A 25,187-nucleotide genomic window follows, 5' to 3' on the forward strand; every position below is an offset into this window, starting at 1 on the left:
TCTATTCTTCATTCTTTCATTCTATCGTTTGCTCTATTCTTCGTTCACTCTATTCTTCATTCTTTCATTCTATCGTTTGCTCTATTCTTTGTTCGCTCTATTCTTCATTCTTTCATTCTATCATTGGCTCTATTCTTTGTTTGCTCTATTCTTCATTCTTTCATTCTATCGTTTGCTCTATTCTTCATTCTTTCATTCTATCGTTTGCTCTATCCTTCGTTCACTCTATTCTTCATTCTTTCATTCTATCGTTTGCTCTATTCTTTGTTCTTTCATTCTATTGTTTGCTCTATCCTTCGTTCACTCTATTCTTCATTCTTTCATTCTATCGTTTGCTCTATCCTTCGTTCACTCTATTCTTCATTCTTTCATTCTATCGTTTGCTCTATTCTTTGTTCGCTCTATTCTTCATTCTTTCATTCTGTTGTTTGCTCTATTCTTTGTTCTTTCATTCTATTGTTTGCTCCATCCTTCGTTCACTCTATTCTTCATTCTTTCATTCTATCGTTTGCTCTATTCTTCGTTCACTCTATTCTTCATTCTTTCATTCTATCGTTTGCTCTATTCTTTGTTCGCTCTATTCTTCATTCTTTCATTCTATCGTTGGCTCTATTCTTTGTTTGCTCTATTCTTCATTCTTTCATTCTATCGTTTGCTCTATTCTTCATTCTTTCATTCTATCGTTTGCTCTATCCTTCGTTCACTCTATTCTTCATTCTTTCATTCTATCGTTTGCTCTATTCTTTGTTCTTTCATTCTATTGTTTGCTCTATCCTTCGTTCACTCTATTCTTCATTCTTTCATTCTATCGTTTGCTCTATTCTTTGTTCTTTCATTCTATTGTTTGCTCTATCCTTCGTTCACTCTATTCTTCATTCTTTCATTCTATCGTTTGCTCTATTCTTTGTTCGCTCTATTCTTCATTCTTTCATTCTGTTGTTTGCTCTATTCTTTGTTCTTTCATTCTATTGTTTGCTCCATCCTTGTTTGCTCTATTCTTCATTCTTTCATTCTATCGTTTGCTCTATTCTTCGTTCACTCTATTCTTCATTCTTTCATTCTATCGTTTGCTCTATTCTTTGTTCGCTCTATTCTTCATTCTTTCATTCTATCGTTGGCTCTATTCTTCGTTCACTCTATTCTTCATTCTTTCATTCTATCGTTTGCTCTATTCTTTGTTCGCTCTATTCTTCATTCTTTCATTCTATCGTTTGCTCTATTCTTCATTCTTTCATTCTATCGTTTGCTCTATCCTTCGTTCACTCTATTCTTCATTCTTTCATTCTGTTGTTTGCTCTATTCTTTGTTCTTTCATTCTATTGTTTGCTCTATCCTTCGTTCACTCTATTCTTCATTCTTTCATTCAGTCATTTGCTCTATTCTTTGTTCTTTCATTCTATCGTTTGCTTTATTCTATCGTTTGCTCTATTCTTTGTTCTTTCATTCTATTGTTTGCTCTATTCTTCATTCTTTCATTCTATTGTTTGCCCCATCCTTCGTTCACTCTATTCTTCATTCTTTCATTCTATCGTTTGCTCTATTCTTTGTTCGCTCTATTCTTCATTCTTTCATTCTGTTGTTTGCTCTATTCTTTGTTCTTTCATTCTATTGTTTGCTCCATCCTTCGTTCACTCTATTCTTCATTCTTTCATTCTATGTTTGCTCTATTCTTTGTTCAGTCTATTCTTCATTCTTTCATTCTATCTTTTGCTCTATTCTTTGTTCTTTCATTCTATTGTTTGCTCTATCCTTCGTTCACTCTATTCTTCATTCTTTCATTCAGTCATTTGCTCTATTCTTTGTTCTTTCATTCTATCGTTTGCTTTATTCTATCGTTTGCTCTATTCTTTGTTCTTTCATTCTATTGTTTGCCCCATCCTTCGTTCACTCTATTCTTCATTCTTTCATTCTATCGTTTGCTCTATTCTTTGTTCGCTCTATTCTTCATTCTTTCATTCAGTCATTTGCTCTATTCTTTGTTCTTTCATTCTATTGTTTGCCCCATCCTTCGTTCACTCTATTCTTCATTCTTTCATTCTATCGTTTGCTCTATTCTTCATTCTTTCATTCTATCGTTTGCTCTATTCTTCGTTCACTCTATTCTTCATTCTTTCATTCTATCGTTTGCTCTATTCTTTGTTCGCTCTATTCTTCATTCTTTCATTCTATCGTTGGCTCTATTCTTTGTTCGCTCTATTCTTCATTCTTTCATTCAGTCATTTGCTCTATTCTTTGTTCTTTCATTCTATTGTTTGCTCTATTCTTCATTCTTTCATTCTATTGTTTGCCCCATCCTTCGTTCACTCTATTCTTCATTCTTTCATTCTATTGTTTGCTCTATTCTTCATTCTTTCATTCTATTGTTTGCCCCATCCTTCGTTCACTCTATTCTTCATTCTTTCATTCTATCGTTTGCTCTATTCTTCATTCTTTCATTCTATCGTTTGCTCTATTCTTCGTTCACTCTATTCTTCATTCTTTCATTCTATCGTTTGCTCTATTCTTTGTTCGCTCTATTCTTCATTCTTTCATTCAGTCATTTGCTCTATTCTTTGTTCTTTCATTCTATTGTTTGCTCTATTCTTCATTCTTTCATTCTATTGTTTGCCCCATCCTTCGTTCACTCTATTCTTCATTCTTTCATTCTATTGTTTGCTCTATTCTTATTCTTCATTCTTTCATTCTATCGTTTGCTCTATTCTTCGTTCACTCTATTCTTCATTCTTTCATTCTATCGTTTGCTCTATTCTTTGTTCGCTCTATTCTTCATTCTTTCATTCTATCGTTTGCTCTATTCTTTGTTTGCTCTATTCTTCATTCTTTCATTCTATCGTTTGCTCTATTCTTCATTCTTTCATTCTATCGTTTGCTCTATCCTTCGTTCACTCTATTCTTCATTCTTTCATTCTATCGTTTGCTCTATTCTTTGTTCTTTCATTCTATTGTTTGCTCTATCCTTCGTTCACTCTATTCTTCATTCTTTCATTCTATCGTTTGCTCTATTCTTTGTTCTTTCATTCTATTGTTTGCTCTATCCTTCGTTCACTCTATTCTTCATTCTTTCATTCTATCGTTTGCTCTATTCTTTGTTCGCTCTATTCTTCATTCTTTCATTCTGTTGTTTGCTCTATTCTTTGTTCTTTCATTCTATTGTTTGCTCCATCCTTCGTTCACTCTATTCTTCATTCTTTCATTCTATCGTTTGCTCTATTCTTCGTTCACTCTATTCTTCATTCTTTCATTCTATCGTTTGCTCTATTCTTTGTTCGCTCTATTCTTCATTCTTTCATTCTATCGTTGGCTCTATTCTTTGTTTGCTCTATTCTTCATTCTTTCATTCTATCGTTTGCTCTATTCTTCATTCTTTCATTCTATCGTTTGCTCTATTCTTTGTTCACTCTATTCTTCATTCTTTCATTCTGTTGTTTGCTCTATTCTTTGTTCTTTCATTCTATTGTTTGCTCCATCCTTCGTTCACTCTATTCTTCATTCTTTCATTCTATCTTTTGCTCTATTCTTTGTTCTTTCATTCTATTGTTTGCTCTATCCTTCGTTCACTCTATTCTTCATTCTTTCATTCAGTCATTTGCTCTATTCTTTGTTCTTTCATTCTATCGTTTGCTTTATTCTATCGTTTGCTCTATTCTTTGTTCTTTCATTCTATTGTTTGCTCTATTCTTCATTCTTTCATTCTATTGTTTGCCCCATCCTTCGTTCACTCTATTCTTCATTCTTTCATTCTATCGTTTGCTCTATTCTTTGTTCGCTCTATTCTTCATTCTTTCATTCTGTTGTTTGCTCTATTCTTTGTTCACTCTATTCTTCATTCTTTCATTCTATGTTTGCTCTATTCTTTGTTCAGTCTATTCTTCATTCTTTCATTCTATCTTTTGCTCTATTCTTTGTTCTTTCATTCTATTGTTTGCTCCATCCTTCGTTCACTCTATTCTTCATTCTTTCATTCTATGTTTGCTCTATTCTTTGTTCAGTCTATTCTTCATTCTTTCATTCTATCTTTTGCTCTATTCTTTGTTCTTTCATTCTATTGTTTGCTCTATCCTTCGTTCACTCTATTCTTCATTCTTTCATTCAGTCATTTGCTCTATTCTTTGTTCTTTCATTCTATCGTTTGCTTTATTCTATCGTTTGCTCTATTCTTTGTTCTTTCATTCTATTGTTTGCCCCATCCTTCGTTCACTCTATTCTTCATTCTTTCATTCTATCGTTTGCTCTATTCTTTGTTCGCTCTATTCTTCATTCTTTCATTCAGTCATTTGCTCTATTCTTTGTTCTTTCATTCTATTGTTTGCTCTATTCTTCATTCTTTCATTCTATTGTTTGCCCCATCCTTCGTTCACTCTATTCTTCATTCTTTCATTCTATCGTTGGCTCTATTCTTTGTTCGCTCTATTCTTCATTCTTTCATTCAGTCATTTGCTCTATTCTTTGTTCTTTCATTCTATTGTTTGCTCTATTCTTCATTCTTTCATTCTATTGTTTGCCCCATCCTTCGTTCACTCTATTCTTCATTCTTTCATTCTATCGTTTGCTCTATTCTTCATTCTTTCATTCTATCGTTTGCTCTATTCTTCGTTCACTCTATTCTTCATTCTTTCATTCTATCGTTTGCTCTATTCTTTGTTCGCTCTATTCTTCATTCTTTCATTCTATCGTTTGCTCTATTCTTTGTTCGCTCTATTCTTCATTCTTTCATTCTATCGTTGGCTCTATTCTTTGTTTGCTCTATTCTTCATTCTTTCATTCTATCGTTTGCTCTATTCTTCATTCTTTCATTCTATGTTTGCTCTATTCTTTGTTCACTCTATTCTTCATTCTTTCATTCTATCTTTTGCTCTATTCTTTGTTCTTTCATTCTATTGTTTGCTCTATCCTTCGTTCACTCTATTCTTCATTCTTTCATTCAGTCATTTGCTCTATTCTTTGTTCTTTCATTCTATCGTTTGCTTTATTCTATCGTTTGCTCTATTCTTTGTTCTTTCATTCTATTGTTTGCCCCATCCTTCGTTCACTCTATTCTTCATTCTTTCATTCTATCGTTTGCCCCATCCTTCGTTCACTCTATTCTTCATTCTTTCATTCTATCGTTTGCTCTATTCTTTGTTCGCTCTATTCTTCATTCTTTCATTCAGTCATTTGCTCTATTCTTTGTTCTTTCATTCTATTGTTTGCTCTATTCTTCATTCTTTCATTCTATTGTTTGCCCCATCCTTCGTTCTTCTATTCTTCATTCTTTCATTCTATCGTTTGCTCTATTCTTTGTTCGCTCTATTCTTCATTCTTTCATTCAGTCATTTGCTCTATTCTTTGTTCTTTCATTCTATTGTTTGCTCTATTCTTCATTCTTTCATTCTATTGTTTGCCCCATCCTTCGTTCACTCTATTCTTCATTCTTTCATTCTATCGTTTGCTCTATTCTTCGTTCACTCTATTCTTCATTCTTTCATTCTATCGTTTGCTCTATTCTTTATTCGCTCTATTCTTCATTCTTTCATTCTATCGTTGGCTCTATTCTTTGTTTGCTCTATTCTTCATTCTTTCATTCTATCGTTTGCTCTATTCTTCATTCTTTCATTCTATCGTTTGCTCTATCCTTCGTTCACTCTATTCTTCATTCTTTCATTCTATCGTTTGCTCTATTCTTTGTTCGCTCTATTCTTCATTCTTTCATTCTGTTGTTTGCTCTATTCTTTGTTCTTTCATTCTATTGTTTGCTCCATCCTTCGTTCACTCTATTCTTCATTCTTTCATTCTATGTTTGCTCTATTCTTTGTTCACTCTATTCTTCATTCTTTCATTCTATCTTTTGCTCTATTCTTTGTTCTTTCATTCTATTGTTTGCTCTATCCTTCGTTCATATTATTCTTCGTTCTTTCATTCTATCGTTTGCTCTATTCTTTGTTCTTTCATTCTAACATTCGCTCTATCCTTCTTTAATTCTATTTTTCGCTCCATCCTTTATTTGCTCTATTCTTTGTTCTGTCAGTCTATTGTTCGCTCTATCCTGTTCATTCATTCTATTGTTCACTCATCCTATATTCCCTCACTCTTTCATTATATAATTTGTTCTTTTATCGTTCTTTTATTCTGTCATTATTCTGCTGTTGGCTCTATTCTTTAATCTTTCATTCTATCGTTAATTCTATCATTCATTCTTTAATTCTATCATTCATTCATTCATTCATTCTTTCATTCGCTCTATCCTTCGTTCTTTCATTCAGTAGTTCACTCTATCATTCATTTGCTCTATCCTTATCATATAATATTTACTTTATTCTATTATTCATTCTATCCTTTTTTCTTTCATTCTATCATTTGCTCTATCATCTGTTCTTTCATTCTACCTATCTATTTATCTATCTAATCATAAACTCTGTTACCATGAATGCCCTGAACTCATCTCAGTGAAACCAACATGACAAACAAACCCCATTTTGCTGCCAGTTTAAACACTTTAAACCAAACTTGGGTTTTAACATATCCAAATATCTGTTCCCTGTCTCCTACTGGGACAACACTCGGCAGGCAGATAAAATGAGTGACACCTAAATCCAGCACCTGACCGGGACGGGTTAATGATGGGGCTACTGGCCTTCACTCCCCACACATCGATTTCAGGAGATGCCTCTGAGAGTAAGGAGAAAAGTGCCGTGGTGTTAAAAGGATTTGCTTCTTCAGTAAATCAATGGAGCTCTCGACAGCACGGTCACCGGGGAGGCAGGCGGTCATGCGGGTGAGAGTGGAAATGGATTTTACCAGAAAGTCACGCAGACACATTTGCATGGCTACAAGGGGCAACTAAAAAATAGCCTCCATCAAAGGCAATTCACTTAGGACAGCCAGTTGAGGAGTCAATACAAGATTTGTTTAGATTCTGGAGGAAAAAATAGCAGCTGATCGATAACTGGGATGCTTTATGTACTGTATATAGTATCAACATAGGACAATGACCAACACCTTTTGCTTTTTCCTAGCATAAAATGCTATTAGTAATTCTCCGTCACCCTAATGTCTGGCTAGAGACAATTCAGGGAGTGGAAAAGCATAGCTTGGCCTAACATTCGTAAAAAGGAATTAAAATAGCAACGGTTTTCTGCAAAACTATTAATAACTATAACTATTCTGTCCTTCTAAAGAAAAAGCACACTGTCCTATCAAACGCAGCCAACAGATCTTATGGTGACTTTAAAACACTTTTCAGTGCAATAACGTCATCACAATAGATGAAAACAATTAGTCTGACCAACATTTTAATATCTAAACCGACCATCTAAGCAATTAAGCATTGGTAAGACCATTAAACCAGCGGTTGGCATGGCAACTAAAGACTCTGCGGTATTCAAAAGCTTAAGCCTTCAATAAATCAGCAGTGAAACGTTTCTGCTTATTTCACACTGTGGAAAGGGATAGAGTACAGGCCAAATTTACTCAATTGTTTGGAGTTCCCAAACGGACTTTATAAGCAAATCCCATCCACATACCGAAGCAAAATAAAAACCCAGGGCCTGGGAAAGGGTGGCACTACCGCTGGACCTGAGGAGCGCATGTGTTTAACCACACACCGCCTGCTGGTTTGGCCGATGGCCAGTTCCCTCATGCTTCATCAAAACACTTCCATCGTCCATCGTCTGCTTTCATTATGGAGGAGGATGAATCAAAGTGACCAAACCACAGTCATTAAATTCTCTTTATTTATCAGATAGGTTGAGAAGAGCTAATGAGAATCAGGGTGGGACTACCAAACATACTCATTAAAAACGCTTAAACAGATCTGAGTGGGAACAGGGCATATCAAAGCTTAATAGATGTCCAAGTCTGTACTTGAGGAACACTGCGATCACAGCCAACAACACACATCAGGGCCCTAAATTGCGACTTAAACAATCTAAATTAAGAAAATATATGCAACAATAACTTATATATAACAAATAAAACTGGTGTGTCCTGACCACAACAACAAAAACTGTGCGAGTTATAATCAAAGTAAAAAAAAAATACTTATGAATCAAAAAGACTCCCGTGAACTGAAAAATGACTCTTGAGTCAGTCATAAATATTCACGAAACGTGTGACTGATTCAGAGGCAGTACTGAGTTCACAAGCGACTCCCTTTTGGTTCTACTCAAAATCAACCGCTGTTATCATGATATTTATTTACAGTGATATTATGAGGTGTTATCGCAATATTTATTTTAGGTTAGTGAGACTTACACTACCAGTCAAAATTTTTGAACAGTAAGATTTTTTTGTTTTTTAAAGAAGTCTCTTCTGCTCACCAAACCTGCATTTATTTAATCCAAAATACAGCAAAAGCAGTAATATTTAGAAATATTTTAACTATTTAAAATAACTGTTTTCTATTTGAATATATTTTAAAATTTAATTTATTACTGTGATTTCAAAGCTGAATTTTTAGCATCATTACTCCAGTCACATGATCCTTCAGAAATCATTCTAATATTCTGATTTGCTGCTCAAAACATTTGCTATTATTATTGTTGAAAACAGCTGATTAGAATTTTTTCAGGTTTCTTTGATGAACAGAACAGAAAAATAGCTTTTATCTGCAACAGAAATCTTTTGTAACACTGTAAATGTCTTTATCATTACTCTTGATCATTTTAAAGCATCCTTGCTAAATACAAGTATTAATTTCTATAACACCTTTGCCAAAATAAAAAAAAAATAAAAAATTATACTGACCCCAAGCATTTGAATGGTATAGTGCATAATGTTACAAAACATTTTATTTCAGATAAATGCTGATCCTTGGATTTGTCTATTCATCAAAGAATCCTGCAAAAAAAAATGACCCAACCGTTTAAAATTTTGATATTAATAATAATAAATGAATAATAAATAATAATAAATGTGTGACACTGAAGACTGGAGTAATGATGCTGAAAATTTAGCTTTGATCACAGGAATAAATTACATTTTAAAATATATTCAAACAGTAAACAGTTATTTTAAATAGTAAAAATATTTCAAAATATTACTGTTTTTGCTGTATTTTGCAGCTTGTATAAATGCAGGCTTGGTGAGCAGAAGAGAATTCTTTAAAAAACATTAAAAATCATACTGTTCAAAAACTTTTGACTGGTAGTGTACATCAGTCTGTTTACTAACAGATTGTCACATATTTACAAAAACATTTAAAACAGTTTTGTTTAAATAAATCAATAACAGTATTCTAAAAAAAAAATAGATTAAAATGTAAGTATGTTACAAAAATATTACTGGTTATTATTTAAAGTGTGCAACTGTAAGGTCTCAACAGATTGTAATGGAAACTTTTTTTTCATTGACTTAAAAGTTTTCTCCTTAAATCAGCAGAAATATTGATTGACGTTGATAAGGCACATATATAGTAAGGAGTAACAGCATCAAATTGGAACAAATTTATACTGAATACCTTAGTGCATATAACTTAATTTGTCAGTCTGTGTACTAAAACATCATTCATCTCAGCACACAGCAGTCACTCTTGTTAAAGCATAAGTAAGAAACTTTATACTCAATTAACTGAAGAGCTGCTGGACAATCAGCTTTATTGAGTCATACTATCATTTATCATCTAAAAAGTAGTTTGGCTGTCTCATGGCATTTTTTCTATCTGGAGCCCATTAACATCCATAGTACAAACACAGGGCTGAGGGCATCAACATTAACCACCAAAGGCAGTATATCATTAACATAAGGAACATTAACATAAGGAACTTTTACCATAACACCACAGAAGAATATCCTAAATCCTATAGGTGATGGATCTGACCTCCAGGCTGCACTTTACACCAAGCACTTTCCACACACATGACTGCGCAACAGCCCGCAGGGGTCAGCGCCTGTGCTCGTGGGCCACTTTACATTTCATTAGCCGTGTATTTACCACACTTCTCAAGCAGCTGAGACATTCCATAAACACTTTAGGGAAGGAGCACAGAAGGCCCTTTCAGTCTCAACAGGGAAGCTGGGTAAGCCCCGGAGGGGGATCAAGGCACACAGCAGTGGAACAGTGGAACAGTGGAAAGTTAAACTTTGTATTTTTACGGTCTTGTCTGTTTGGTTTATATAATAAAAAAATAGTAAAGAATTCACTGCAAAATGACACATACATCACAACCTGAAAGTTGAGGTTTTAAGAATTATACTAAAAGGCCTTTTACTTCCTAAAATGTATAAACTATCAGATGACAGAAAGCTTGTGGTAGATTGTGTACAACAGGTTTTTCAGCAAATTGATGAATTTGTGTTGGTAATTCTTAAATTCTTAAATATCCCTTCTTAAAGGGGACATCGGATGCAAAACTCACTTTTTACATGGTGTTTGCATATAAATATGTTTCACCAGTGTGTGGACACAACTACCCTACAATGATAAAAATCCATTCACTCCTTTTTTTTAAATCCCCAAAAACCTAAACAGTCTTAATTATCAAGCCGTTTTGATTTTCTGAGCAGTATGATGTCATATTGCTCAGGCTCCACCCACAACCGTTGATGGACTGTCCCTTATTAGCATATTTAAACCCTCAGCCAGTTGTACGCTGTCTGCCATTTTTTCCGTGCTTAAGCAGCTGTAGCGACAATAGCGGTGTACGATACTGACAAAAAAAAAGATATCTCAATATTTTCTGGAATTTTATTGATAACGATAATTAGACAATATTTTGCTGAGTGTGTTATTGTGGTGGTATCTTAAGGACTACCATGGACAGCTGACTCCTGAATTTTTTGATATTCTTCATAGTCTGTGCGGTCAGTGATAGAAATCTTTTCCAAGTTCAAACTGATTTTTTCGGCCATTTTTATCTTCATAAAACCATGTTTTTTTTTCTAAAAGTGTGCATCATCTTGAGTCAAATTCTTACATTTGGGCTGTTACCAAGCAAATTAAATCACTAATCAACAAAATTCATCTTTGCTATGCAGAGAAACACAGAAGCACCATTAGAAGTGGCATTTAGACATATTTACACATTCTTTAATGCAGCTCAGAGGGACATGGAATGTTTTAACCAGCAGTTACAAATATATAAATAATGTTTTGATAGTGTTGAATACTGATATTTGAAATTACTTAAAAAATTAAAAGACACTTTAAATGTGAAATTAAAAACACCAGTGGGTGGCAGAAAGGATGGAAATACAAATACGAGTTTTCATTTTCTTCCAACATCAGAGTCACTGAGGAAGCAGTGAATTAGTTTCATTTTGATGGTAACGTGCCACTGAATAATCAGAAAATGGAAGAGAGAGGCGAGGTGAGCAGGAACTCATTAGAATTTAAAGAGACATGCACCAAAACGGATCGCTGTGAACAGAGCTGTTTTTAACAAGGTAAAAAGGGTGTTGTTTTACATGACCATTGAGGAATTTTAGCCTAAGCATTTTGCAGACATTTCATGAAGACCCTAAAGAATCATACCAACTTGTGAAAAATAGGCATCTGATGACCCCTTTAAAAATGTGCTTATGAACTATGATACAGTTTGCTTTGTAGGATTACCGTCAGGAATCTGAACACAGGCAAAAGGACAAGACAGTTGTGGTAGTAGAGGGAGCCAGCCGAGGGTTATGATGTTACTGTGAATCACGGGGGACCGACAGAACAGAAAGACAAAGAAAATTAGGTCGGATAGGTTATGCTGCTGGGGGGAAATGTAGGAGAGGGGGTAGTCCTAGAGCAGACGAAAGGGACTGGTGCAGAATTAGGACGGGAGGTGACACAGCGGAGTAAGACGAGAACCACACAATGTACAGCACATTAAAATACCAAGACTGCACTGTGGCAAAAACCTCAGGGAAAACACACAGCACCGCCTGATTCAGTTACTATGCTAAACAAAGCTGAATTTTTCATCAGCCATTACTCCAGTCTTAAGTGTCACATGATCCTTCAGAAATGATTCTAATATGGTGATTTGCATATTATCAATGCTGAAAAAAGTTGTGCTGCTTAATATTTTGGTGGAAACCATGGGATTCTTTTTCAGAACTCTTTGTTGAATATAAAGTTCAGAAGAAAAACATTTATTTGATACAGAAATGCAATTTTATAAATGTCTCTGCTGTCACTCTTGCTGTCACATTTACTGTACCCTTGTTGAATAAAAGTATTCATTTCCTTAAAAACAAAAAAATAAAAATACTGTCCCCAAATTTTGGAACAGTAGTGTATTTTCTTATTGAACATCCTGTTTCATCTAAAATATACCACATTATGAAATTGGAAAGGGTTAGGAACAACTTTAAAACCATTAAAATACCAACTAAACCCACAGGAAGCCAAAAAACCCTGGTTGCAAACACCAAAAAAACAGGTCTTCAGCGTCCATTTGAAGTAACAACACCACTGAAATAGTTTCATGATGATGCTGTTTACTCTTGCCAACAGGGCCCCATTGCAACTCTTTCCGTCATTGACATCGTCCTCTGTAATCAAGAGACTATTCAGCCTTTGTGACATAAGCAAACAGTGTGTGAAAAGGAAGAGGCTTTTTTTGGCAGCACACAGACAGCAATTTTCATACTTGTGTCAGTCAAATCTGTTTGTTGAGGTAATTGGTGAGATTTTTTTTCCCTTTCGTCAGGTGTTCCTCTCTAACAATAGCCTAAAAACTGAAGGTTGACATTCAAAAAAAAAAAAAAAAAGACAAGCCTTTCAATATTTTATGTTTTAATATATTTGAGGTCTGCGAGGTCTTTAAAACCAAATACAGTGCTTTGCAAAAGTTTTATTTTTTCACGTTTTGTTGTTGCAGTCTTATGTTAAACTGCTGTAAATAACTTTTTTTTAAATCAATCTACACTACACCATAATGACAAAGTAAAAAACATGTTTGTAACAGCTTCACAGATTTATTAGAAATAAAAAACAAAATTATTCCATTGCATAAGTATTCACCCAGTATTCTGGGACACTTGAAATTTGGCTCAGGAGCATTCATATCACTTGTAGATGTTAGTACACTTTGAGTGGAGTTAACCTGTGGTATATTCAGTTGAATGGGTATTATTTGGAAAGGCACAAACTTTTGCAAGGCACTATAAGACTAATTCTTAGAAAGCAGCTAATTCCCCAAGAATATAAATGAGTGTAGATGTTTTGTGACTGGTGTGTTATTTTATGCAGCACAGATGTAAACCCATATATAGGAAGATACAAAGTATTTATGTGATTCAGAGCGGAAGCTCCTCCCATCAAATGACAGTGAGAAAGATGTGCTCTTTCCCCTGCAGCTGGCGATGGTGGTGCAGGACTCTCTGAGACCCGTGCCAGCTGGACCCATGCCAGCCTGGCCTCAGCCCTGCCCCCATTTACACAGTCCGACCCCCAAGACAACAGGTGACACACAAACACACACAGCAAAGAAAAAGGGTATTGGTAGTGAAAAATTACAGCTTAACAGACCACATAAGTAGACTGTTTGAAAAGAAGCAAATTACATGCAGCGGTCGCTACTGCTGTCAGGGTTTATGCACACATGGTGCACGTTTGATGTTGTACGAGCGGTATTTCTGATGTTGAGGCTCTCGTTTGGATTTATGGGCTCTGGCAGATGATAAAACGAAAAAACAACAAGAAGGATAAGAGCCAGCAAATACCTCGTGCCATTTCCAAAGCCTTACTGAACGTGAACAGCAGATTCTGTTTGCAAAGCCTCAAAATAATCAAGAATTTTACAAAAACAATGTTAAAACCAAAGATAAAGTGCATTGCCACCTGTTATCAGAAAGGATTTCAATGCACAGTGTTGGGAAGGTTACATTGGGAATGCAATAGTTTACTTATTACAAGTCACCCTATTCAAAAGTAGTGCAACTATTTCAATTATTTTATTAATGTAACTGATTATATTTGATTAAATTTTTTTCTAAACTGTTAATAATTTTCAAACATTTAAAACGGGCAGATTAGACAGATACAGTTGAGGTCAAAAGTTTACATACACCTTGTAGAATCTCCAAAATGTTTTTGTTTTTTTTTACCAAAATAAGAGGGATCATACAAAATGCATGTTAATTTTTATTTAGTGCTGACCTGAATAAGATATTTCATATAAATAATGTTTAGGTCCACAAGAGAAAATAGTTTAATTTTTAAAAATGACCCTGTTCAAAAGTTTACATACACTTAATTCTTAACACTGTGTTGTACATGAATGATCCACAGCTGTTTTTTTTGTTTTTTGTTTAGTGACAGTTGTTCATGAGTCCCTTGTTTGTCCTGTACAGTTAAACTGCCTGCTGTTTTTCAGAAAAATCCTTCAGTTCCTTTAGTTTTTCAGTGTTTTTTGTATTTGAACCCTTTCCAGCAATGACTTTATGATTTTGAGATCCATCTTTGCACACTGAGGACAACTGAGGGACTCATATGCAATTAATACAGAAGGTTCAAACACTCTCTGATGCTCCAGAAGGAAAACAAGGCATTAAGAGCCAGGGGTGAAAACTTTTAAACAGAATGAAGATGTGTACTTTTTTTTTTTTTAAATTCTGCCTAAATATTTTTTTCATTTATTACTGCCCTTCGGAAGCTACAGAAGATACTTAAATGTTTCCCAGAAGACAAAATAAAGTTCAATTTACCCTGATCTTTAAATTCAAAAAGTTTTCACCCCCCAGATCTTAATGCATTGTGTCTCCATTCTGGAGCATCAGTGAGCATCTGAACCTTCTGTAATAGTTGCATATGAGTCCCTCAGTTGTTCTCAGTGTGAAAAGATGGATCTCAAAATCATACAGTCATTGTTGGAAAGGGCTCAAATACACAAAAATGCTGAAAAACCAAAGAATTTCTGGGACCTGAAGGATTCTTCTGAAGAACAGCAAGCAGTTTAACTGTTCAGGACAAACAAGGAACTCATAAACAACTATCACAAAAAAAAAAAAAAAAAAAAAAAAAAAAACAGCTGTGGATCATTCAGGTAACAACAGTATTAAGAATCAAGTGCATGTAAACTTTTGAAAGGGGTCATTTTTATAAATTTAACTATTATTTTCTCTTGTTACTATATTTAAACCTTTTTTTTTTATCTGAAATATCTTATTCAGGTCATTACTAAATAAAAAATAACATGCATTCTTATTTTGATAAAATAATTAATATTCTGCAAGGTGTATGTAAACTTTTGACCTCAACTGTATATAGATAGATAGATAGATAGATAGATACATAGAGACTCAGGAACTGAAAGGTAGCCAATTCTTTAATCCTGAATTTTTTTCCCAGCGCTGCCATGCATAACCCACAAGCCTGAAAAAAACCTGTATCTTCTAGCCTTTTTTATGCACAGGGAACTCAAGAGTCTGTGAGGACTTTAACAAAGGACTGTTTATTTTAATAACACAGGCAAGATTAGGTTCTCTGCAAGGGCCGGTCTGTTCCTAAGAGGTGACTTTTAACACCCAGTTGACAGAACTAAAACCTGCCAGATTTAACTTCCAAAGAAAAATGCCAACGGTAAAACTACATAAGAACCACCCGATCTCTTTCACCGACTGCTTCTGCCAGCATAATGCCCACAAAGTCAACTCAATCCATTTTCGAGCTCACCAAGCACAACACTTGTGATCGATCACGACAGCAATCGCCTTTTCACCGCCATGAACGAAGTGGATTCTGAAACACGAGTGAAAAAGAACTGTTTTACCACAGAAGCAGTCTAAGGAAAGTTTTTATTGTGGGTGTTACCTCAAAAGATTTCCATCAAGATGTCTTTTCCTTGTTGTGAAATAACCTCTGGCAATGGATGAGGCTTATTTAAGTACGATTCATTTCATAGTACATGTATTAAAATGTTGCCTTGAGGATTTTCAGAAATATCAGGGCAGTTGCTACAGACTGTGGCACAGCATGTGCTTGTTTGACAAGCGCACGTGGCTGCCGTGCCCGCTGATGTTTACACGAGGGAGGGGCACTAGGTGAGCGTGACTGAGATTTTCAAGGACTAAAATCTGTGCATCACGGTCTCTGATCACTCTTTCAGAGCAACGGATCTAACAGAGACCGTTTAAACTATCTCGCAAGACTCGAAAGTGCAGTTTTCGGACAGCTCGAGGGCATTAGATTAAGATTGCAGAAAAGAATTTGGAGAAAGCTTAGAGACAGCCTGAAGAACGGCTGCACTTCCCACTGGTGTAAATCACGATCCTGTCACAGAAACGCAACTTTACACCGATCATTTGCAATTTGTTTGTGGCGTGCTGAGCTTGCAGCTCTGCGCTCTCGCTGCCTGCTTACGTAACTAGAGCTTGGACTGAGCTGATGAGCTCTTTTCTGCTTGAACGGAGAGAAATCTGCTCTTGGCTCTGAAGTCTTCTCTCAGTTTCTTTACTTTTTGTCCAATTGCACTTAGAAAATGTACTTAAAAGGGTTAATGTCTTATTGACCAGTTTATAAGACATTAAATCTACAATTGTGGGCTATAATGCAAAGCGAGGAAAGCAAAGATGAAATAAAACAAAAATGTGAATCAACCAGAACAATGTTACTTGCTTAATCATATGACTAACGTAAGCTTTGAGACTTTAAGGCCCAGTTAAAATAGCTTAATATGACATACATGCATATATATAAACATTTAAAAAAAAACATTTTACATAAGATTTTTCTTTTGTTTACCAAGGCGGCTTTTTTTCATGAAAAACACAGTAAAAACTGTAAAATTGTGATATATTATTACAAATTCGAGCAACTGTTTTCTATTTGAATATATTTTAAAAATGTAATTTATTCCTGTGATACAAAGCTAAATTTTCAGCAGCCATTACTTTATTCTTCAGCGTCACACGATCCTTCAGTAGTCATTCTAACATGCTGATTTGGTGCTCAAGAAACATTTCTTATTACTATCAATGACAACAGTTGTGCTGCTTAATATTTTTGTGGGACAAAAAGTCTTTTGATCAATTTAATGCATCCTTGCTAAATAAAAGTATTCATTTCATTTCTACAAAGTCAATCCAAACACAACATGAGTTGCCATACCAGTTGCTGCATGTTCAACCAAGGAGTGTAAATGATTGCGAAAATGAGACTTAAAAGCCAAAACTGCTACTGAGAGCAAGACTGCTTCACGCTGACCCTTTGCTACAAACAACATCTCTTCTTTGCATTGTTTTGACCCACAATTCAAGAGGAAAACCAGACTGAATGGCTACAATACACATACCATTTGCATTGTGACTATACATTCAAATGCATTATAGCTCACATTCACAATGATGAAGCATTCTTTGTGTTTCCATTCAAGCCAATATAACCACAGATGTCTGATCGTTTAGTCCAAGTGACATCTTCAGTTCCCTCTCTTAATTTGTTTCTTGTAATTAGCCTTTCACCCCTCCCCCAACAAAAAGCTTTGCTAAATTCACCATGCTAGATGACCCCTTTAGCTTAATTATCCCTAGGCAGGACAACAACACTAATGTGAACTGATGCGTAAACGCTCTGAGTGGACAGAGAGTGAGCGACTAAACTGCCTCAGGCCATTCTTGGCCTCAAACGCCACAGATCAGACCAGTCGTATCATGACAGCGAGATAAGGAGACGGAGAAACCACATGGAGAGCACACACAAAAAAGAATGATAGTAGAGGGTGGAAATGCAGTTAGAAAAATGTAAACAAAACAAAAAATGGATTTGCTTCAACTTGTATAAGTACAATTAAGGACAAATGTTTTCATACACCTTGCAGAATCTGCAAAATGTTAATTATTTTATCAAAATAAGAGGGATCATACAAAATTCATGTTATTTTTTATTTAGTACTGACCTGAATAAGATATTTCACACGAAAGAGGTTAACATATAGTCCACAAGAGAAAATAATAGTTGAATTTATAAAAATGACCCCATCGAATACTGTGTAGTTACCTGAATGATCCACAGCTTATTTTTAACTTTTTGCTTAGTGATAGTTAATGAGTCCCTTGTTTGTCCTAAACAGTTAAACTGCCCGCTGTTCTTCAGAAAAATGTTTCAGGTCCCACAAATTCTTTGGGTTTTCAGCATTTTTGTGTATTTGAACCCATTCCAACATTGACTTTATGATTTTGAGATCCATCTTTTCACACTGAGGACACAGTAACAACACAGTAATAAAAATCAAGTGTATGTAAACTTTTGAATGGGATCATTTTTATAAATTCAACTATTATTTTCTCTTGTGGACTATATGCAAATGTCTTTTACGTGAAATATCTTATTCATTGTATAATCGCTCTTATTTTGGTAAAATAACATTTTGTAGATTCTGCAAGGTGTATGTAAACTTTTGACCTCAACTGTATATCACATGTATATATAATGATACGGAGGTCATCATAATTGTAGCTACTTAGTGTCAAAAGTTTGAAAACCCATGTGATACTCAAATTATGACAAAAATCAGAACCATGTTAGATAGGTTGCACAAATAAAGACAAATAACTGGCATCAAATGTCACTTTAATGGATCTCTGTGCCTTCTCTTATTGTCATACTCCCACTGTGGGAGAGTGAAATCCTATCAACGTCCCCCCAAACAAATACTACAGTACATACAAAAGTAAACACTCCAAGAATGCTGTCTTACCCAGATCTCCATGAAAACTGTTGCCGAAGTTGTGGCTTCCGTCAGCAGGCCAGATCTTGCGGACACCAACAACACTGGCGTCGGAGAGCGCTAGCTGTTGCTTGAGACGCTTCTGGGACTGTGGGGTAGGGGGGCTTCCACTCTCAAAAGACTGCTGGGAGTGTTGGGATGGAGAGCGACTCTTCTCTCGGTACATTCGGTAAGCGGTGGGGCTCGGGGACACGTGGCTGGACTGTCCTGAGGAGAAGTCTTCTTCGCTGGACGTCAGGTTTTCATTGGAGCTGCAATCTGGCGTGTATCCGTCTTCAAAACTCCCAGGCGAGTAAGATCGCCTGGGCCAGGTCAAGTGCAGGTCCTCTCCGTCTCCCATAATGCCCCCCACGTAAACAGTCGTATAGGGCTGACAGTCTGACTGGTGCCAGTTCTGCTGAGGTGCTCTTCGTCCATTAAGTCTTACTGAACTGTCCTTGAGGAAGCGAGGGTCTAAATCGGGCTCCTCGTACTCACAGCTGTCTATGACTCTTTCATGAGACCGCTCTGATTTGCGAACATCACCGAAAGCAGTGGACAGATTACCCGGGACAGAATGCAAAGACCTCTTGCGTTCCATCTGCATAGCTTGACTGCCCAGACTACTTATCTTCTCAGATACGTCTCTATCGTTGACCCGAACAAGACCTTTCTCGTGGTGGTACTCCATGTTGACGTAGTAAGGCCTCTCGCTTTTCCCCTCGCCAGATGTTTGAGAATTAGCTCTTCTGATACGTTCAAAGTTTGAGCGAAGCGCAGCGACTCCCAACCCTGTGGTGACCTTCTCCTTCGGTGGAGACTCTGAAACATCATCCGCCTCATGGCGTGCAGGTCCACGTCCAGCAATGGGCCTGAGCAGAGCTTCAACGCTTCTTTTTTTATACGGAGACATTCCGTCAACTTCTCCATCTCTGTTTTTCTGCCTGTCCAAGTCTGAGGTATCACATCCCACCACCTCAACACACGACTCACGACTGTCCTCCGCTGCGGTTGTGTGCTTTAGTTTGCTCGGGAGGCACCTGCTTCCATCAGCTTTCTGATGACCGGCGTCTGGCTTATGCTCACCTTGTGAGACCCTACTGAAACCCCATCGCTGAGAGTCATGGCTTCTCCGCTCCTTGGCTAGAAGCGTCTGCAGGTAGATCATTCGAAAGCGCTCCTTGTTCACTTCCATCTCCAGACGTCTAATAGAGTTTCGGCATTTCTCCAGCTCCTGCTCAATGTCTCCAACAGAGTTCAAAGACATCTCAGGAGGATCTGAGTCAGGGAACTGAGCTTTCCACGCTTCTACAAAGCCAACAGGTTCTACCATGATTGCTGACTACTGGTTTACTTTTTTTAGGGGTGAAGAAAATCACATGTTTGAATAAAATGCACTTGTTTGTAAGAATGCACTCAAAGCCATGCTGATTTATAACTTGATATCCGACGTCTGAACTTGTACTGTGTACATGCAGAACATCATTTTAACATCTGATAAACACTTACTCAGCTGATCTTGGACAGAAGCACAATGTCTCCACAAACACATCCACGTGCACTTCAAACATCTATTGACATCCGCGTTTCATGCCATTTAAATGGCAAATGATGAGAGAGAATCCCTTGTAAACACAGTTTCGCCTGTAAAATTCATTTCTCCTTCATCTTACTTGATGAAATAAGATTTGTAGCTCATCTCAATGATGTATCCGAAGAAGTTTGTCCTGTTTATTCTCTCAAACCTCCGTGTTTCTCAGAGATACGCTGTATAGCTGCAGTGTAACCACTGACATCTCTGTCCGTCCCTCCATATGATCAGACTGTCTCTGCTCTCAGTCTCTCTCTCACTCAGCGCTTCTGCAGGAAGAGGTGGGACTAGACGAGTACATGATTAATAGCGACTGCACAGACAATCTCAGTTTAAAGACACAGACTCGGTTATTTAGGAACAAAGAAAAGAAAAACGTACAAAAACTGTTTGCGACGCTTAACTAGCGGGCTTATTTTCCTCTCACGAACTCGTCACTGCAACCGCCAAAGCGAATTCACAGAGAAATCCGTCATTATCGTAGCCTGTAGGATTTGTTACCACATAGCGTTTTAATTGTTAACCAGATATTAATTACATCATATTTAAGCCCCTATCAATATTTCTAAAAAAAAATCGCTTCTGTAAGATTTTTAAACTTATTCAATTGTAATACACCTGACGGTATGACTGTGAACTTCTGTGGCATTTATTTTCTAGCGTCTGAAATGTGAACTTGTCTCCATCTAGCGTTTCTGTGATGAACACCAGTTGGACTCTTTAATCGTTTTGTGTGGCCACAAAGTTTTTTTCCCCCCCTTCAGTTGTACTGTGGCAGTACCCTTTTAAAAGCTACACTTCTGTACCTTATTTACACTTAAGGAATGCGCAAATAAGTACATGTACACATTAGTATCTTAAAATATGCCTCAGTGAAAGCTTGAACACTTTTTTTTTCTGAGAGTGTGTGACACTGACGGCTAGTGATAATTAGGCTTGCCATCACAGGAATAAATTACATTTTAAAATATATTCGAATAGAATTTTTTTTTTTTTTTTTTTAATTGCAGCAATATTTTACAATATTACAGTTTTTACTGTACTGAAGTAAAATATTACAAATGTTTTGTTTTAGTCAGTATAATTACAGATTCAGTCAAAAGTTTACATACACCTTGCAGAATCAACAAAATGTTAATTATTTTACCAAAATAAGAAGGATCATACAACATTAATGTTAATTATTATTTAGTGCTGACCTGAATAAGATATTTCACAGAAAAAGAGACGTTTACATACAGTCCACAAGAGAAAATAATAGTTGAATTTATAAAAATAACATTCTTTAATAGTTTATATATGCGTGATTCTTTTTTTATTTTTATTTATTTATTTTTATTTTTTTGTGATAGTTGTTCATGAGTCCCTTATTTGTTCTGAACAGTTAAACTGCCTGCTGTTCTTCAGAAAAATTCTTCAGGTCTCACAAATTCTTTGGTTTTTCAGCATTTGTGTGTATTTGAACCCTTTCCAACAATGACTGTATGATTTTGAGATTCATCTTTTCACACTGAGGAGAAATTGAGGGACTCATAACAATTACAGAAGGTTTAAATGCTCACTGATGCTACAGAAGGAAACAATGCAAACTTTCTGAATTTGATCAGGGTAAATTTAACTTATTTTGTCTTCTGGGAAACATGTAAGCATCTTCTGTAGCTTCTGAAGGGCAGTAATAAATAAAAAAAAAAAACATATATTTAGACAAAATAAGAAAAATGTACACATCTTCATTCTGTTCAAAAGTTTACACCCCTGGCTCTTAATGCATTGTTTCCTTCTGAAGCATCAGTGATCGTTTGAACCTTCTGTAATAGCTGCATATGAATCCTTCAGTTGTCCTCAGTGTGAAAAACGAATCTCAAAATCATACAGCCATTGTTGGAAAGGGTTCAGATAGACAAAAATGCTGAAAAACTAAAGAATTTGTGGGACCTGAAGGATTCTTCTGAAGAACAGTGGGCAGTTTAACTGTTCAGGACAAACAAGAGACTCATGAACAACTGTGGATCGGCTGTGGATCATTCAGGTAACAACACAGTATTAAGAATCAGAATTTTTATAAATTCAACTATTATTTTCTCTTGTGGATTATAAGTAGTAAACGTCTTTTATGTGAAATCTCTTATTCAGGTCATTACTAAATAAAAAAATAACATGCATTTTGTATGATCCCTCTTGTTTTGGTAAAATAATTAACATTTTGCACATTCTGCAGGGTGTATGTAAACTTTTGACCTCAACTGTATATTGTTAAATTCATGGATTTATTTATACTTTACTAAATTCCCTGTAATGAAATGACAGAAGTTGGACATGTATGAGTCTTTGATTTTAAGACAACAACAAGAAGCCAAAACACACAAAAGATAAAGTTTATTTATGCAATTTTTAGGATACAAAATTAAAATACAGCTATGGCCATTGTATTTATTTAGTTTCATTCTTTCTTCCATCAAAGTAGTATTTAAAAGGGAGCATTTGTTTACACCTTGGAGTCGTTGTAATTTGTATAGGGTTTATAAGGGACTTTTTAAGAACAGCAGAACTTTAAAAAATCCTTGCAAATGTCTTAAACACTGGCTCAAAGAAATGTATTGTAAATGTCAGAAGTGTTATATAATAATAATATATAAATAATAAACTTAAAGGCATGTTTCTTATCAAACAATGGAATGCACATAATCCATCTGACATTAAACAAACTGATTCATGCAGGATTTTAAAATAAAAGTAATTACGAAGCATTATTTAAGCTGACCAACTGCTAGCCAAAAGTGAAAACTTTCCTTTAACTCATTTCATACCTTGATTCACAAAGTTCATTTGCAGCACATTTCAGAAAGTGATCCGATAATTGCAAATCAAAAACCAGTGTCAGCAATTACAAAACTGCATGTAGCGATTGTAGCACAGCCGTTTTTCAAGACAATCCTTATGATTATTATTTTAGTTGTTCATTCTTGGACATGAGCTCAGCTGTAGCTGTTGCACAGAAATATAATGTGTTTCTAATGTGAATTCCACAGAAATAAGTAAATATTGAACAGCATTGCTCCCTCACTTCCATTTATTGTTTTGAATAGGTTTCTTTGTAACAGCTACGTTGTAAACAAAAGCACACAGTTACCAAATTCAGGGTTTAGGTTTAGGGTTTAGACCCCATGCAACAAAGTGGTCTACATATGTTGTTTCTAAACTCATTCTCATTGAATTAAACACATTAAAGGAGCCTTTGCGTGAACATGAACAAAACATTTTGCTCCCTTTGGATTTTCTAGTGGTTTACATGAGTTTATACATGTGCAAAAGAGAGGAAAACCATACAGGGGCCCTTGTAAAGACAAATGAAGAAGAAAAACAAGAAAGACAAAGAAAGGAAGTAAGCAAAATGAGGGAGAAATGATAAAAGAGCAGCAAAATGAATAGTTGGCACATTATTGGTGGTGTTGAGAGTGAAAGGCACAAATAAGAAAAGGATCAGATGAGTGAGGAAAGTGATTTTGGCCCCTGATGTGTGGTGCTGGATTGGTCTCAGGTGATCACATTGGGGCCTCTGCGTCCAGTTCTTTCATGGATGTTGGAGATTTTCAGAGCAATGGCAATGAGAGGACCCAGCACAACCTACAATGGTCAAAAGAAAGAGTGAGAAATGCATATATTTTACTACAAATATGCAAAAGAAGAATCCGCAGGACCTGGAGGATTTTTCTGAAGAACAGTGCTCAGTTTAATTTTTCAGAACAAACGAGAGACTCATGAACAACCATCACTAAACAAAAAAACAGTTGTAGATCATCCAGGGAGCCACACACAGTATTAAAAACCAAGGGTTCCCAAACTTTTGAAGGGGGTTATTTTAATAATTTTTTGTCTTGTGGACTATATGTAAACATCTTTTATGTAAAATATCTTACTCAGGACAGTACTAAATAAAAAATAACACACATTTTGTATGATCTCTCTTATTCTGTTAAAATTATTCACATTTTCACAGATTCTACAAGGGGTTCCCCCCAAAAAAAAGCGTGCTTTTGTTATCATTCCATGACTAAACGATAAGTAAGCATATTTAACATGTGGGCTGTGTATTGGTTCATAAGCATGAATCACCACTGCTGAGCTTTTACACTCGTGTCGCTGTGACCCTGGCAATCAATGTTATTATTAGAACCCAAAAGCTACAGTAAAGTGAGTACCTGAGTCTCTCTGCTGTGTCTCTCTGGGTCTCTCTCGTAGCTCTCGGCATAGATGCGGACAGTAGCCCCAGTTCCAGCAGTAGAACCGCTGAGCCGGAAGATGATTCGGGACGAGTCTGTGAAGATGATCCTTAGGCCCTGCAGCACAAGAAATAGAAATACAGTTCATTTTGGTGCCAACAATTCTGATTGATCAGAGTTGTTCCATGAACCTAAAACCTTTAGCCCAAAACGTGAAAGGGATAGTTCACCCAAAAATTTAAATTCTGTCATTAATTACTCGCCCTCGTGTCGTTCCAAACCTGTAAGACTTCAACTTCGGAATACAAATTAAGATATTTTTGATGAAATCCGAGAGCTTAATAACCCTGCATAGACAGTAATGCAACTGACACGTTCAAGGCCCAGAAAGGCAGTAAGGACATCATTAAAATAGTCCATTTGACATTAGTGGTACAACATTAATTTCATGAAGCTATGAATACTTTTTGTGTGCAAAGAAAAGAAAAATAGAGACTTTATTCAACTATTTATCCTCTTCCATGCTAGTCTTCAATGCAGGGTAAAAATCTCTCAGATTTCCTCAAAAATATTTAATACCTCAAATATAATTTGTGTTCTGAAGATGAATGAAGGTCACTCAACGTGGCATATTTGTGTTCCCAAACAGCTCTTTTAATGTAAGAAAAGATTTATTTTTTTTATTCAAATCTAGGCTTTTCTACTTGGATTTACTTGGATTCCCTTGTAATTTATGAAACTATCCACTAGATGTCAGGAAAAACTCTA

General features: G+C 35.8%; 2 protein-coding genes across 4 annotated transcripts in view; both read right to left on the reverse strand.

The window, feature by feature from the left end:
- si:dkey-91m11.5 (PH_BCR_vertebrate and RhoGAP_Bcr domain-containing protein) overlaps positions 1–20,468 on the reverse strand; it is a 68,113-nt gene extending 47,645 nt beyond the window's left edge. Inside the window, exon 1 of one of the 3 annotated variants that reach the window (XM_051117047.1) lies at positions 18,600–20,468. In XM_051117047.1, coding sequence (XP_050973004.1) covers positions 18,600–19,941 — 1,342 coding nt within the window. In that variant the 5' untranslated portion in view covers positions 19,942–20,468. The remainder of the gene's footprint in view (positions 1–18,599) is intronic. The other 2 variants (XM_051117048.1, XM_051117049.1) reach the window with 2 other exon arrangements.
- A 2,091-nt stretch (positions 20,469–22,559) lies between these two features.
- pgm5 (phosphoglucomutase 5) overlaps positions 22,560–25,187 on the reverse strand; it is a 30,233-nt gene continuing 27,605 nt past the window's right edge. Inside the window, exons 10-11 of the mRNA XM_051117992.1 lie at positions 24,399–24,536; positions 22,560–23,823 (exon numbers count right to left, since the gene is read on the reverse strand). Coding sequence (XP_050973949.1) covers positions 23,734–23,823; positions 24,399–24,536 — 228 coding nt within the window. The 3' untranslated portion in view covers positions 22,560–23,733. The remainder of the gene's footprint in view (positions 23,824–24,398; positions 24,537–25,187) is intronic.

Source organism: Labeo rohita, chromosome 8, assembly GCF_022985175.1.
Source record: "Labeo rohita strain BAU-BD-2019 chromosome 8, IGBB_LRoh.1.0, whole genome shotgun sequence".
NCBI classification, from domain to species: domain Eukaryota; kingdom Metazoa; phylum Chordata; class Actinopteri; order Cypriniformes; family Cyprinidae; genus Labeo; species Labeo rohita.